Here is a 17423-nt window from a genome sequence, read left to right on the forward strand (position 1 = left end):
GACCTTTTGACGTGGAACAGCTGATTGTATGCGTTAATCTGACTATTCTCAACATCAAGATGGCCGCGGTCGTGAGAGTGCATTAAGGGTTGTAGATTTTTGGCATATATCGCCAGTTAAAACGTTTGGAACCGTTGTCATTAACATTCAGTATTTTCGGTAAATATTTCTATGGTTTTCTATATAAAATATGCATCGGTTTGTTCAAGTAACTGTATATAAACGCAATAAAATCGAACTCTGCAGATTGTCAGTGACATCTCGTGAATGTGATGTAGCAGACGCCTCTAATTGCTTTTAATAGCTTTTCTTCGAGATCCTTAGTGTATCGCGTTGTTGCGATGGACTTTGTGATAGATGCTTGTCAAGCTGCTTTTCCTACGGAAGAAGAATTGATTTGTTATCAACGAAAATACCTGCTGTTAATATCCATATAACACTGATTATTCTTCGACTACTCTATAACAAGGTTTTGTCATTCATTTATTACGGCATTATTTTTATGGCACTGTCAGTAGATAGCCTATGTTGAGTTACATATTTTTTTCTCTCAATTTTTGTTATTTCACGTGTCGTACGTAGAATATATATTAAAGGCAGAATTTTCATTGTTATACTTTTCGCAGTTGACACATGTGTCTTTCCTATGTATTGTTTTTTTTCGTATCATTGTAATAAACACAATTTTTAGATAAAGAGATAAATTGATAAGATGTAGTTAATGAGAGAAAATACGATGCTTAGAGTATAAATTTGAAATAATAATATATATTATCTGAAAATGTTATAATATATATAGTTAAATTATATAATTAACATTAATTATAACAATCTTTTTATATTTATGAAATGTTAATAATGATACTATACAATTATTTCGATCGAATGCGCAGGTAATTATATCTTATTGTAGCATTGGTATATATAATTAATACAGTTTTTCTATAAATATTATAGGTTGAATATTAAAAATGACAGTGGGTACAAGCTTGGTAGTACCTATAGTACTGTGGGGTCGCATAGCTCCGACTCATTGCATTTCGTGTATTTATTTATCTCGAGATCAAAAAACTTTGGTAACAGGATGTTATGATGGTCAAATATGCCTGTGGCAAGTAGATCCTGAAATATTGAAGGTAAATAAATATATGCTTTTATTAGAAACATAATAATAAGATAAACGTTGTATATACATGTATATATATGTATATATTAAGATGACTCCAAGATGTTTACTTGTTGGTCACACTGCTCCAATAATGTGCCTCAGTCGAGCCAGTGTTATTATGGAACAGAATTATATTGTTAGTAGCAGCGAAAGCGGAGAAATGTGTACTTGGGATTTAGTTGACGGAAAATGCAGAGAAGCTGTGAAACTTAGCAGTGTTCATACACAAATGTTGCCTTATGTCTCTGCTGGTGGAGAAGACGTTAGACTTTTCTGTTCTGGGTATATACGTTTTACGTTAAATACTTCTGCACAAATGTTATCTTTCCAGATAGTAAGAACATGTTTTTATTTATTGATTTATTTCAGATATTATCCTGAGGTTTTAGTGATGGACCCGTTCAGTTTAGAAGTTTTATTTACCCTGAGTTCACGCGTTAATCCTGATTGGATCAGTGCATTGCACGTTTTGCGGCCGGCCAAACGGAAAGGTCGGTTCTACGTGCATACAAGTTAGTTACACTCCATCACACCTACGCTTTTTACCATAAGCTGCTATCTTCTCTCTCTCTCTCTCTCTCTCTCTCTCTCTCTCTCTCTCTCTGTCTCTCTTTCTGTTGATTATTTTATCCACTTTATTATATTGTGCAAGTGTTTTTGATTATTAATCCTTCCACTATAATAGACAAGACATCTCGTCACCTGTGATGCTGTCATACGTACGATGCTATGGACGAGATATCTCGTGTATTTTTATTATCTTTATATGTTGGTGGAAGTTGCTTAAAGATGATAAATATAAAATATTCCATATTTTACACAATTAGAGTTTTTAGAACTACTACTTGATATTTTTGACCAATACTTACACTTGCACGATATACTTATTACCTTTTTGTTTACTAATTTCTTATATACTTTATGCTCAAATTCTGTATTAAATATTAAAAGCGTTAATACATATTTCTATTTGAGCACTATTACCTTTTTAAATGGAGTATTTATAAGTATCGATTTTAGGTAGAACAATTAATGGATATTGAGGATTATGTATTTAGATTTTGTATTCTTTTTGGGGTTTTCAGCATTCTGCTAATCTTTCTTAAGCAATTAACTTAAAAAGGGCTTTATACTTTGGGTGTATTGGGGATTCGTATTCACTTGATTTCTTGAATATAAAAGAAGTTTCATAGGCACAATTTAATGTGACGATATTACTGAAAAGATAGAACGATCTAATGATAATAATTTATAAATTATTGAAATCTCTCTTAACAGAAATTATGTTACAGCATGTTAAAGAATGACATATGAAGAGATATCAGTGCTATTACATTGGTAGTCAAAGCTGTATCACATATTTCATGTCTTGTTTCTCTCTTACTCTTTTTGTTGTTATTATTTTAAACAAAAAATCAAATGAATTAAGCATCATTAATAATTTAACTAACTATCCTTCTATTTTTATCCTTTACATTTGCTATTCCTTCCACGAAAAGCCCTCACCGAAGCATACATTGCATTTACTTACACTCATTAATCACTATCGTATCATTTTTTGGTGACAAATTAAACCTATAGTAAGTATACATTACATTAAATTTATCGTTTAAATAAATGTATGTCATATGTAAGTGTAATGAATGCAATGTTTAGTATGTTTATAATTTCAAACTGAACAACATTTTAAGGAATTATATTTATTTATAGTATGAGTAACATATTAGTTGATATATATAGAAATTTATGCTTTACTTTTTTCTATTATAACGTAATTTTAAAAGATATGTTACAAAATACGTGCATCAACTGTTTGTGATCGATTATTTACTTTTACAGTTGTGTTTGTTTTTAAATCTGTTGTGTTTGTGATATATTAAATATATGTTTGGCATTTACTATTTATGTTTTTAAAGTAGAATTTTGTTATTTATGACAAATTTAACAAACAGGCGTTATTTATGTATACAAAGCTTGAACATTTTATTTGTAAATATGTAATATCTTTAAAGTTTAGTATCAACTTATAAAATTTGTAAGTGAATAATATGTATATTTAGGAAAACATTTGCATACAATTTTTTTATATGTATACATGTTAGGTTCATTGGGAAGTAATATCAGTGTTGAGCTTGCAGAAATTACTTTATTATTAGACAGCGGATTTTATGCATTTATGGCAGAAATTAGTATATGTAATATAAAACAGTAAAAACGATAGAAAAATTTGAAGACACTGTTATATTATAGTCAACCTATTAAATATATTAAGACATTAAATAAATTTCTATTTCACTCCAGTTTGTTGTAATTCGCGTAAAAAAATTTTATTTTGCATAAAGATCTGCTGTCTATTTATAGTGGATGTAGAATTCCAAATATCGGTAATCATATACTAAACTTTGAAGATAACTTATGCATGACTTAAGCAAGCATGAATCGGGAGCTCCACGAAGATATAATTGTTTTTTTATCATAGTATAACATGTTTTATTTTACATGAAGTCATTGTTATGTTGCATGGGTTTCTCTTATTTAAGAGCTGTAATTAGTAAATGTTTTCAATATTTTGTTCTTTTAGTATTTTCATTTCACAATATATTAAAGTACTACAATTACTTTGTAAATGAAAAATTCTATAATTTCAAATGCATTGATAATGTTTGTAGGGTGTTACTTTGTTGACTGTTACTAAAATTTCTTTTGCTTAAAATGCTGTGACGCCTACTTAGAAGTGGTTAACGCGCAACAGGCGCTTCTATTAATTTAAAGACGACGTTGTGCTGGCCTTAACAACAACTGGTACGGTCAAGGTGTGGACTCTTCTTGGACACGAGAATCGAAATAGCGAACCGCTTTATGAACATGAAAGTAAACAGATACAGTGTCTTAATGCACTTGCGATGACCTGTTGTCCATATAATCAGAGGACTGTATTAATTGTGTGTTCTAAAGATTGGCAGGTACTATTATATATTACCATCGCTATGTCATCTTGATTAGATTAAGATCATTGTGACTGATGTCCTGTTGCAAGTAGATATACGATGCTGGTGATTTCTCCGTCCTATGTTCGATTTCTGCTCCTTCCGGTGAACGTTGGATGGCTGGAGATTTTCTAGCTGCGGACAGGGTCATTGTATGGAGCGACGAAGGCCGTGGTTATCTGTATAAATTACCAGCTAAGTATGTTCTTGAAAAATATAATACTTCCTTTTCTTGTTATTCTATTTTTGAGTCTTAAATATTTTATATTTGAATACTTATACGAGATATTAAAATTTAATAGTTTTTTAATTAGTAGAAGAGCCTGTAAATAATTCATAATATACTTGTAAAGTATGTAACCATATTATACGTCGTTTAGTTATACAGGGTGGTTCACCAAATTACCACCTCGATTTTTGTCATTATTATTCGTAGTGAAGAATGTTTATATAAGGTTGAATGGTTTCGAGAGATGCATACTTTGGTGTTGTGAGTTTTTTTCTAGGTAGATGCATATAGAAGAGATATGAAAGTCATCAGTATCTTTTTAAATGGAATCGTATGTTTTTTCCTGCACCAATCGATGGAGCTTCATATTCTCTACAAAAAAGTCGAAAACTATCGAAAAACCTTAACATCAGTTAAGGAGATATTTTAATTTTAATGTTGTTTTGAAATCACGACTCTCTTAACAATGTTATAATGACTTTATTCACAGAAAACATCAGACATTTTCTGAATTGAGAAAGTAATGATTGTTTTACATTATGTAATAAAACTGGTGGTATGTTATTGCATTTGGTGATTATACGATCTCTCATATCAGCAACTGTAGTCGGACCCTCAGCGTATACTTCATTTTTCAAGTAACCCCATAAGAAAAGTCGAGGGGTGTTAAATCAGGTGATCTTGCCGGAAAATGAATGGAATTACCTCGTCCTATCGAAGGATTCGGAAATATTTGATCTAATGCATTTGTTGTTATTCTTGCATAATGTGCAGGACAACCATCCTGCTACAGCCACATTGTAAAATGTAGATAGTTGAAACATTGAATTTGTAACGTTATCAAGAAAGTTGTGATTTTGTAACAACATTAAAAATGAAATATCTCCTTAACTAATGGTTTTTCGATAGCAATAGGTTTATACTCTTTGTAGAGAATATATGAAGCTTCATCGATTGGTGCAGAAAAAAACATATGATCCCATTTAAAAAAATGCTGATGACTTTCGTATCTCTTCTACGCGTCCATCTGCAAAAAAACTCACAACACCAAAGTATGCATCTCTCGAAACCATTCAACCTTATACAAATATTCTTTTCTACGAATAATAATAATGACGGAAATCGAGGTGGTAATATCTGGTGAAACACCCTGTATAAATTCATTGACCCATTTACTTAAAACGTCATTCATTTCTTACTTATAGGGTTCTGGTACATCTTGACAGGTAGATGTTCTCAAAATTAGTATTATACATTATCTTATATAATTGATATAATTTTGTCGTGATAGGAAAATAATTTACTACTAATAATATTATGTCCATATCTATAGCATGATGACAAATACTAATATGCACTTGTTTGCTGTCTTAAATATTACTATATAATTAACGAATCCAAAAACTCTAATACAGTAAAAGTTTCCGATATAACAGCAAAAACACATAAAAGACATTTTTTATACGTATATTTCATATAACTATGTAGATGAATTCATCTTAGTCAGCTGTGTTGACATTTAAATTAAGCAGAGGCTTTAATTTGAAACCTGTATGTTATTCCATAGAGGCACCTGCTGGCAATGCACATATTTAATATTTGTTCTCTTTGTATTTCTTTACTTCATTTTCCATAAACATTCATATTCAGTTCATTAAATGGAAAGTAGAAATTCGAATCCCAATATCACTTGTTTCGCTTTACATAAAATACATAAAATTGATCAAATTTGAACGCGGTCCGAAAGAAAATACATTCTATTTATGTTCTAAACAGTCATTCGTTATTAAATATTTCGTACAATTTTTTCAAATTTGTATATTTCGATATTGTATGCATTTTTTGTGCAAGTTATAAATATTAACATTGAGACACACGTTGTGTACAGTGAATGTGCAAGTTCAAAATAAATTTTTTCACTTTCCTGTTGTTATACAATTACGTTTAATGTTTACGTTTAACGAGCGGGTAAAGAACACAAAAACACAACACATTTACATATAACAAACATGTAGTTAACACTATGACTACTTTTTACGGTGATGTGTCTTTTTCATATAATACACATCTACTGCATCTTATTTCATCTACTGCATTCTACGATGGATCTGGTGTTCTTCTAGCAAGCTGAAGGGCAAGGCTCTCAGCAGGTAACCCTGCATTATTTCTACAACACATTTCTACTTGTGTTCCTTACTGTATTTTCTCCGTCAGTGTATGTTTCTCTTCATAGCTACTTGATTAAATATGTCGCTCTTCTACTGATTTCACTCTTATTTCCAATTATACGTGGTTACCTACTAAATATGTGTAGGACACTCTCGCAGATTATTCTATAGATTTTTGTATAAAAGATAAATACACTGGAATGTTTGTTGAGAAGTATAGAAAGATGTAAAAATTTAAATAATTAGATTATTGTTTATCCTTATTTACAATATTATTAAAATTTAGCTAAGTTCCATATTACAAAAATGTTATTTATACAGGGTGTAGCAGATAAAGTGTTAGAAGCTGTTTTCTTGGAATCTAATGAAGATATCGACTTAATTTTTTTTTAATTGAATGGTTAAGGAGGGCTAATATTTCAGTATGTATTACATTTTTTTGGGGTAATTTTAATAAAAATGTTGGGGGCCCCCTTCCTCTCCCCAAAAATTACCCCAACAAAACGTAATACATACTAAAATATTAGCCCTCCTTAACCATTTAATTAAAAAAAGATTAATTCGATATCTTCATTAGATTCTGAGAAAACAGCTTGTATTACCTTATCTCGTACATCCTGCATATTAAAATTTCAATGATGAAGAATGTTCGTTTAATTTTTCATTTTTAATCTTTTAGTTACTTTTATTGTTACATAAATAAAATTTATTATTGTTTTGTGAAGACAATCATAATATGTTAAAGAATTTTGCTTCTCTAATTCTTTAAAAAATTGTAAAATCTGATTCACGCTTTAAGTTTTAAATCTATCTGACAGTAGAATATGTGATATAAGTGTACCATTATTCAAGGAAGACATTACAAACAAGGCACTATATCTCTATGTATTTCAGATCTTCTGTTTTCATTTTATACATTTATTCTCAGTTGCTTTGCATGTCTCACTATTTCATTCGTTTCTATATCACAAAATGGGTGAATGGTAAACATTTGTGTTATACCACATTTTAGTTTCACATCCATGCTGATTTTATTTATTGCGCTTATTGCATAAATAAGTTTTCATATACAAAGATATAATGATTTAATTAATTCCACAACTGTATATAGCTTGGAGCAAATAAATTTACACAATGCAGTATTGCTTAGTTATATTTCTTTACTAAATAAGTAATAAAATAAGCAACTCCCAGATAATGTTTGTTACAATGTAAATAAGCAGCTTAAATTAACATTTGTACATAAAGTACAGAAAAGTTCTATGGTTTACAAAATGTATGGACGTTCATTATAAATTATTGCTTACAAATGGCGTTATTGCTAAAGATAAATTTTATGTACTAACATAATATATTGTTGTTTGTTTTACTTATACAGTAGCGTTGCAGACAATACAAATTTTCATACTGCAAGCGTTGAATACGACCAACCATATTTGTACTGCACCCTGACACAACCTGGAGATAAGGTAATTGTAAAATTTTATAATAATAAAGCAATCATATATAAATCATAGTTATTATCGCATTATATTTTTGTTTTAGCCTTTATCATGTCCACCAGCAATGCGATTAGTTACAGTTCAAAAGCAGAATAAAACAGTAAAATATTTATTACGTGGTGATAGCGAGGGTGTTGTTGTTCTTTGGACAGTGCCAGAAGTAACAAATCAACTAGCCCAAGTTTATCAAAATGATCGCTCAACAACTCTCTCTTTGCCCCCAGCAGTAAAAACAAGTCTTACGGCAGCGTGGAAAGAAATGAAACCACCGCCAGTTGGTATATTAGATCAACTAGACAGTGGAGACGGACATGGAATAAAGTTAACAGCTAGCATATATTTACCACAACAAAGTCGTTTAGTTGTTGGTCGCGAGGACGGCAGTATTATCATTGTTCCTGCGACACAAACAGTTATGCTTCAATTGCTTCACGGCAACCATCAGCAATATGATGGTAAAGTAAATGTACACTTTAAGACATTTTCATTAGAGAACCTGAAAATGTTGGGTCGAGAATTTTATTTGGGATTGGGACGGGTTTTCGAAAATTTCGGGATTCCCGAGAATACAGGGTGAGTCTCGTAACGTGAGGATCTCAAATAACTCGTAAGTTATTTGTTGTACGGAAAAATGTTTCAAACAAAAGTTCCATGGTTTCCTGGGGGACATAGAGTGCTCTAATCTGTTTTTAATTGCTTTGCTTTTTTATCGAGATATGAGGATCACCTTCATTTTTTCAAATTCGGATATACTATGAAATTCTGCGTAGAAAAGTATATAAATAAAAATTGATATGCTCATATTTTGTTCTTCTTACTCGATTACTTGATTGTTTATAGATTGGCCTCCACACCAAATACTTTTAGGCCATTCTGGACGGGTAAATTGTCTCTTATATCCACATGGAGCTGCACCGCGCTACGATCGAGTACATCTTGTTTCTGGCTCTGTCGATTTTGCTGTCTGTTTATGGGATCTTTATGCTGGTACACTAATTCATAGGTTTTGTGTCCACGCTGGCGAAATTACGCAGTTAATGGTGCCACCTGATAATTGCAGTGTATGTACAATATCTTTTTCCTCCATTTGTTATAGTTATAATCTAAGTATCGACTATAGGTATAACTTCAGGGTTAAGGTTTAAACAAATTTTTCTCTGACATATTATGTCATTCTCTCTGACATATTTTTAAGATATCGGAAATAAGAAAAAAATGTCTATTCCCGAACTAGACTGAACAATCTGTATAATATATGTATACCTGTATATGTAAATGATTCATCATTATGTAATTTTGCTGTTAAAATTGTTATTTTATTTTTATTTGATTATAATGTGATTGTTTCCTTATAGCCTAGAATACAAAAATGCGTTTGCAGTGTTGCATCAGATCACAGTGTGACTTTATTATCATTAGCGGAAAGAAAATGCGTTTGTCTTGCTTCTCGCCATCTATTTCCAGTTGTTACAATAAAGTGGAGACCACTGGATGACTTTATGATAGTGGGATGCTCGGATGGGGCTGTGTACGTATGGCAAATGGAGACTGGTCACTTGGATCGTGTGTTACATGGTATGTATGGATTTTATTTTAAGTCTTCCTCGATCAATATATTTAATTGTGATATTATAAAACCATAAGTAAAACTAATACAGGTATTATTGCTGAAGAAGTACTTTATGCGTGTGACGAAAATACAATGACAGCATCTGGTGGATCAGCTGCGGGAGGTGAATTAGGCTTAGCCAATCCTGCTGTGCATTTTTTTAGGTAAATGAAATCTTGCAACATAGATGGTGAGAATCTTGAGTGAATTTTTCGGAGAAGATCCTGGAAAGCAATTTTTTATTACATTTTCGATTCTGTTTCTTCAGAGGCTTAAGACACAGAAACCTATCAGCTATAAGGCATGCGACACAAAGAGGGTTGCATCAATTACAACAACTTCATGGCGGACACGGACCAGACCATGGAAATCAAATAAAAGCGAAAGGCGCACCTTTAATGATTCAAGGCTTCAGGAGTAATCCCAAAGATCCAGAAAGTCATATTTTATTTTTTGACATAGAAGCTTTAATAGGTATTACATTTTCTACTTTATTTCTAAACAAGGTATGTGATAGTAAATTATTTTGTTTATATAATAGCACCTCTTGTTCGTTGTCTTTTTTATTATAGTTCAATTACTTAGCGATGAGTACGGAGCAATGTCACCCGGTTCTTTGGAAGCACAGGGTTTAATTTCAGCATCGGAGTATCAGAAGGTTGCAGCCCTTACTCAATCCGCCAGTCCAGATGCTCACAAGAAAATTGCAGGTTGAAACTTTTTTTCATTATTTCTACAATACATATGAATATTACTACTGGAAATTAGCCAGTATGTATATTAATGAAAAACATTTACAATAACATGCCAATTTGTAGACTTTTTTGGTCGTGTCAAGGATAAAGCAGGCGACGTTGAACGAATTTTAAAGGAAAAGGATCGTCACGGTATCGTGCTTTGATATTGTTTCATTTTATGAATCGTAGTTTGTGTACATATTTTTGTATAGTGAAAGTCTTGCAAAAATTTGAAAGCTATTAGTTTTTTACGTGTTATTCTTTGTACAAGTTGTTCAATATACATCTTCTATATATGTATAGGTTTTGCACTCCAAATTCGCCCTTTTGCAAGTCAATTTCACCCTTTCGCAAATCAAATTCAACCTTTTACAAATCAATTTCACCCATTAAGTATATTTAAAATAATTATTTACTTATATATTTAGATTAAATTATATATTTATTTAGACACACGTGAACGGTGTCATTACTGCGAGGGAAACATATAACATAACAGAAGACTTAATACGCTTCAATAGATACATATGTACTTTCGTGTTTAGAATTTATTAATGAGAAAACGGCTACAATGAATATAAATCTACACACAGTTTTCATATATTACAAAGTTAATGAATTGGTAATTGGGTAGTTGAGTGAATTATAAAACAGTAAGAGATTAGAAAAATTTGAGAGTATTGTGATGTTGTTTTTAGTGTAGCGAACTCATTAAGGGATGGAATCAATTTTTATTTTATTCCTGCTGCTCACAATTAATGCAGAAAGATCCGCAATCTCGTAATTACTTTTAAATAAGTATTTGATGTACATCTGTGCAATAAATAAAATTATGAATTTCTTAACGATTCGTTGACATTTGATTTGAGTTTTTTTTTACAAGAACTTACTTAAAAATACTTTATTTGTAGAAGGTTGAATTTGATTTGCAAAAGGGTAAAATTGATTTGCAAAAGGGTGAATTTGGGGTGCAAAACATATTAAATTTCTTGCGTGATTGCATGTGCATAAATGTAGGTAGGTTTATGTAAGGTACAATATATTCAAAATATAGTTTGAACCTTGAAACAATTTTGTTTGTTAGATAATGTTGGACGTTCATCCAAGTAGCACTTGTATTTTGCTTCACTCGAACCTTCAATCCATGTATCATAATTTATTATTTACTTGATGAATGTGTTTTAGTGAAAGTTTACATAGAAAAATAGTGCCTTGTACTCTTGATTTGTTTGATATGAATAGTAATCTTTTTATATTGAATTCGTTGATTCACGCATAATTCCGATTCGCATAATATTCGGATGTTGCATTGCCTTTAATCCATACCTTCAGTTGTAGTTCTTAGTTAAAAGATTTGTGTTCAGAACATTTTTTGATTATTATAGTATCTAAAGCCAATTTCTTTCTATAGGTATATTGGCTAAAATGAAGGAGGGTGCAGAGAACGTACACACTAAAATTCAGGCCAAGGTGGAAAGCGTTGGCCTCAAGCCGTCGACTCTCGACGGCAAAGGTTAGCCATGATTTAAGGAAAATGATGAAATCATTGTAGTAGTTTCTGCTGTTCAAATTATTTCGCATGGGTTCTTTTCGTTCGTATAGAATCGAAATTACGTTTCTTCATCTCTTCTTATTTTTTCTTCATAAAATTCGTGTTTATTCCTTAATTTGACGTTTACAATACGAATCATTAAATATGTGCACTAACTTTTGTTTCAATGCACTTACACGTTAGTTTAATTTTAATGCTTTGGCATTTATTCATTTGACGCAAACTGCACATTCGAGATTATATCATCATTGGGTAAAGAAACGATATCACACATAATATTCTCATACAGTGAGTTGTAAACATAAAACGTTTTATATATTTACAGGGTTTCCCAGATAACTTGATCACCCCGAATAACTATTAAACGATACATCTTCTGAAAATTGTAAAACTTGGAATTCAGATGGTTTCGAGGGGCTCATCTCATGCGGTATTTGCTTTTTTGTATCGTATCGGCTTTTTTTAATGGAATGACGCACTTTTTGTATCGTAAGTCAATAGCGTATCAAATTCTAAGTAAAAATATATTGCCTTTCATATGTCTTAAATATAATAGTTAACGAGACATTATCGAAATAATTTTCAATTAAAATGGAACTTTAACAAAATATTTTTGCATTTTAATTGCAGAAATGCATTTAAAAAAATTTGCAGGACACATGAAAGTCAATACATTTTTACTCAGAATTTGATACTCTATTGACTTACGATATCCATTATCCATTTAAAAAATCCATTATTCATAGATATATTTAAATAGATATATTTAAAAAAATGAAGGTGATCTTGAAATATCCGAAATGCCTCCACGCGCCAAAAACCAAATACCGCACGATGGGTCCTTCGAGGCCATTTAAATTTCATGTTTTACAATTTTCATAAAATGTATTGCTTAATCAAGGGTGATCAAGTTAGCTGGAAAACCCTGTATATATGTTATATTTTTAGAAAGATTTTTATTTTTTATTTATTTATGTACGTATACTACATACATATTACATTATAATTATTTACAATAGGATTGACCTCTCCGATTTCAATGACCTTGAAATATGTTGTCAAGGTCATCATTCTGAACAATATAAATATGCTGAAAACTTCGTCGAAACTGATCAATTGATTTCCGAGTTATGAAAATTGAGAAAGCTGAAAATCGTCGACTTTATACGTTTATAACTGAAAACCCATTTATTTGATTTCGATAAAATTTTCAGCATGTACATAATTTATATCAATCTACAAGTCACATTTTTTAAATTTTCGTTGCAAGCCTAAATAAAAAAGTTGCAGAAAGCAACCTTATTCAAACTAAACGCACATTTTTCAAAATTTTCATTACACATCCTCTAGTAAACAAATCCATCCATCCAGCTTGGCAGAAAAATTGAGGTCCGTTTATAAAAAAACTTATTCTAATTTAAAGTGTGTGCTATCAATTATGAGACTGACTGTATATATATATTACATAAACTTCAGATATACATACAGTGTGTTGGTTTTTAGACGCATAGATATTTTAATTACAGTGTGTCTCACGACCTCTGTTCACTTAAATATGTACCTTGGTTATTTCAAACAATGCGAGAAAATGTTACTGACAAAATTATAGGGTTTGCAAGTGGAGGCATAGAGGTCAACTTTGTTTTTTTAAATGGAATCTCCAATTTTTTATGGTCGATTTTGATAGATTGGCGTATTCTGAGTATATGTAAAACGAAAAAACGTCAAATATCTCAGCAACAGTAAGTTTTAGTACAAATGCATCGTGGTACTTTTATACTGACAATGAGAACACGCCAATCTATCGAAATCTAATATAAAAAATTGGACATTTCATTTAAAAAAACAAAATTGACCTCTATATATATGTATATCTCCTCTATGCCTCCACTTGCAAGAATACTATTTATGTTATATTATGTACTTTCTTAAACCCTATAACTTTTGTCAATAACATTTTCTCGCATTGTTTGAAATAACCAAGATATTTAATAAGTGGACAGAGTTCGCGAGACACATTGTATGTAGAATATGTCTATGCTTATTGAAAAAGACCATTATCACTTAATATTTTGGGTATGTACATAATGTGTAATTCTATTTGATAATACATGTATAGTGGTATATATTGACTGCTCAAGCCTGATATTTACAATATACATGTCTCATATATTTCAGGTTTTCGTTTGATATTAATATTTTCATTTTTAAATTTCATGCTGCTATAAAACTTTCCAATATTTAAGATTAAAACTAATTAATTTCTTCTTCGTAATGTAGTTTTTACATGTTTATTTGAGAAGGCCTTTAGAATAGAATAATGGAAAGCTTTCACATTTAAATTCCTATTACACTTCATTCTGACGATGCACATTTTACAGATCGCAAATTTATCAATTTATACATATCTGACGTTCGAAATTTTTACAGGTGAAAACTGGAATAGTAGCGATGCTGCAAAGAGTAATTTAAAACGGAATGGAGCTTTTAATGAACCAAACGCAACTATGGAAGTTGCTCAGCTTATACTAAGCTTGTTACATTCGTGGGGTTTAGATCCAGATTTGGATCGTGTCTGTGAAGGGAAACTAGGTTTACTAAGACCCATGGTTCCCGTTTCATTCGGTGTATTGTCTAAAGGAGGTAGGACGTCTAGAATTTCATAACCGTATCTCTTTGTACATATAATTCTTTATTCATTATTGTTTATTATAGGCTACATGTCACTGCTGCTACCAACTTGGCAGACACAACTGGAACCAGCTGGTGAACCCGCAACTCAATTAGAACAACGTTTACCAGTCGAATTAGTTAGACAGGAGAGGCTTACCAGAGCATTCACGGCAAGAGCACATTGGGAGCTATCTACTACATTAACTAGCAATCATTTGTTGGCATTAGTTGCTTTGGCAAATACTTTAATGTCGATGAACAATGCAACTTTTGTACCTGAACAAGAACGGAATCGAAAAATGCATAGGTTAGCGCTGTTTTATTATTAGACAGTGGATCTTTATGGATTTATGACAAAAATGAGTAGGTGTAATTTAAAACGATAAAAACATTAGATAAATTTAAAAATACTGTTACCACCGACGAGGTATAAGGATAGATCTATCATCCAATGTCCTTTTGTGGGGTCACGTAATCCCGTTACCATTCTCATTTCGCCTATTTGCATGCAAATGAAGCGATCCAGCACGCGAAACAACGATTCAGAACAGAGATAGACTTATTTATTTATTTGTGGCACGAAGATTCTCTGGCATAAACTCGTCTAAATCGCGTGAAATGAAAAATGACAATGGTGTTACGTGGCCCCCGAAAAATGGACTGCAAAAATACATAGGATGATAGGTCTATCCTCATATCTAGTCGGTGCTATTACATTATTTTGTACCTATGAAACATGATAAGACAGAAAATTATTTTCTATTTCATTCGAGTATGTTGCAATTCAGGTAGAAACTTTTTACTCTGCATAAAGATCCACTAACTATTTATTATAAAAGAATTGAAATGTAGAGTAGATTTCATTGTTATGTTTTACATAGGCCTGGTAATAGATCAGCAGTAAGTTGGAATAAAGCAGAAGAAGAGAATGAGGAAATTTATACAGCACAGCAAGCACAGATTAAGCAAGGTTGGTCCCTTTTAGCGACGCTGCATTGCGTGCTCTTGCCTGACAAAGTAACTGCACAAGGTGGTGCAAAGACATTTAAACGACCTCAAGTCGAAATGATGGCAAGGAGATGGCAACATCAGTGTCTTGAGGTTAGTTGTTAGTAAAATATATTCCAAATAGAGCACAAAGACATCTTATGTACATCCGATGTACGTCCGTACGTACTGGACGTTCTGTACGTTATGGGACATCCTAATAAGGTCCATATGTCCCCTACACGTCTTCCTTACGTTCTGTAAATGTCGTGGGAAGGTTCCAGGACGTCCTAGCGTCTAGGAGGACATTCGGACGTAAACTGAACATGATACGGACATCCTACGGATGTACAGTGCTATCTGAGGTCTAACGAATGAACTCAGACACGATGATACTATTTTAGATTCGTGAAGCTGCTCAAGCTTTACTGCTTGCTGAATTAACTAGAATGGGTCCAAAAGGAAGAAAAGTACTTGTAGACAGTTGGTCGCAGTATTTACCAATGTATAGTACTCAAGAACCCATTGCACCACAAATTCAGAACCAAAGTCCTCCAACATCTGGTAGTCCAGTACCTCCAGCAGAATCGCATCAAGAAGAAGAAGACGAAGAAGAGGAATTAACCGAAGGTATTTAATACGTTAAATTGTACTTATGCGATATCAATCTAGAAATATAAATATGCAAACTGTACATACTCATATCAGCAAAAATAAATACAGCTAGGAAACCATCGAGCGTAGCAGAACTTAAACGGAAGCAGACCACAGCGGTTGTATTATTAGGTGTAATAGGAGCTGAATTTGGTCAGGATGTTGCCACAATGAATCATAGAAGAGATAATGATCAAAGGCGAAAGAGCTCAATCGTAGAAGGTTTTGGAATAGGAAATAATGATCTTGCTAGGCATACCAGTATGGCACTTACGCATCTATTACATGCACCTCACTCGCCAAAATTACCCTTACATACTGCTTTAAGAAGAGCAGCAATCGATCTCATCGGTAGAGGTTTTACCGTTTGGGAACCTTATCTTGACGTGTCAAAGGTTTAAACGAGCTTTCATTAATGCTATTCAATAGTATATACAGGGTGAGGCACTGACTATTGCCACCTACAATAACTCCGAAAGTATGATAGTAGTAGAAAAGTTTTCGAAATAAAAGTTGCATCGGACAACAGGGGCCGTAGTATGGCGTTAATCTTTTGTTGCTAGGTGGAGTCGCTTCAGCGATGCGAAGGTCACCTTTGTTTTTTTGTTTAAGTAGAATGCCATGTTTTAGAGGCTATTGAGACGAATGCAACGAGGTGCAACATTATGGTCTTAGTGCCTCACCCTGTATAGGGAAAAAGCAGTTACTAATTTCACTCTCCGATAATACAGGTATTGTTGGGTCTTCTGGAAATGTGTTGCGACGCAGATAAACTAGTACCGAGCATGACTTATGGTCTTCCGCTTACACCTCAGGCAGATACATGTCGTACAGCACGTCACGCTTTAACTCTAATAGCTACTGCCAGACCTGCTGCTTTCATTACTACGATGGCACGAGAGGTGGCCAGATACAACACATTGCAACAAAATGCGCAAACATTAAATGTAAATATGGGTGCAAGCGTTCTAGCTAAGGCAAAACCAGAAATACTCAGAATTGTTGAACAGTTAATCGATAAAATGCAAAGTGAAATGAATGATCTTTTAGTGGAGGTACGTATAGTATTGCTCATTAAAGTTAGAAAATTTGAAATTTTCTGTCGTATTTAAATCGACCCTGTCGAATATCTCCGAAACTGTTGATAATACTAAAAA

The 17423-nt window shown here is 32.3% G+C and overlaps 1 protein-coding gene across 15 annotated transcripts in view; it reads left to right on the plus strand.

Moving 5' to 3' along the window:
• The window catches only part of Rbcn-3b (WD repeat-containing protein Rbcn-3B), a 24444-nt gene continuing 7021 nt past the window's right edge, over positions 1-17423 (plus strand). For 2 of the 15 annotated variants that reach the window (XR_013010890.1, XM_076442314.1), the window contains exons 1-24: positions 1-159; positions 247-469; positions 958-1136; positions 1218-1450; positions 1538-1680; positions 3941-4131; positions 4209-4354; positions 5590-5610; positions 6508-6534; positions 7931-8021; positions 8098-8509; positions 8895-9115; positions 9410-9629; positions 9713-9827; positions 9932-10137; positions 10236-10373; positions 10482-10550; positions 11812-11913; positions 14383-14595; positions 14668-14932; positions 15507-15726; positions 16017-16242; positions 16321-16661; positions 16998-17321. Coding sequence is in view for 14 of the 15 variants with exons in the window: in XM_076442314.1 (XP_076298429.1) it covers positions 972-1136; positions 1218-1450; positions 1538-1680; positions 3941-4131; positions 4209-4354; positions 5590-5610; positions 6508-6534; positions 7931-8021; positions 8098-8509; positions 8895-9115; positions 9410-9629; positions 9713-9827; positions 9932-10137; positions 10236-10373; positions 10482-10550; positions 11812-11913; positions 14383-14595; positions 14668-14932; positions 15507-15726; positions 16017-16242; positions 16321-16661; positions 16998-17321 (4089 nt within the window). In the remaining variant the exon portion in view is untranslated. The remainder of the gene's footprint in view (positions 160-246; positions 470-957; positions 1137-1217; positions 1451-1537; positions 1681-3940; positions 4132-4208; positions 4355-5589; positions 5611-6507; positions 6535-7930; positions 8022-8097; positions 8510-8894; positions 9116-9409; positions 9630-9712; positions 9828-9931; positions 10138-10235; positions 10374-10481; positions 10551-11811; positions 11914-14382; positions 14596-14667; positions 14933-15506; positions 15727-16016; positions 16243-16320; positions 16662-16997; positions 17322-17423) is intronic. The other 13 variants (XM_076442316.1, XM_076442318.1, XM_076442325.1 and 10 more) reach the window with 13 other exon arrangements.

The sequence above is a fragment of the Lasioglossum baleicum genome, chromosome 18, assembly GCF_051020765.1.
Source record: "Lasioglossum baleicum chromosome 18, iyLasBale1, whole genome shotgun sequence".
Classification (NCBI taxonomy): domain Eukaryota; kingdom Metazoa; phylum Arthropoda; class Insecta; order Hymenoptera; family Halictidae; genus Lasioglossum; species Lasioglossum baleicum.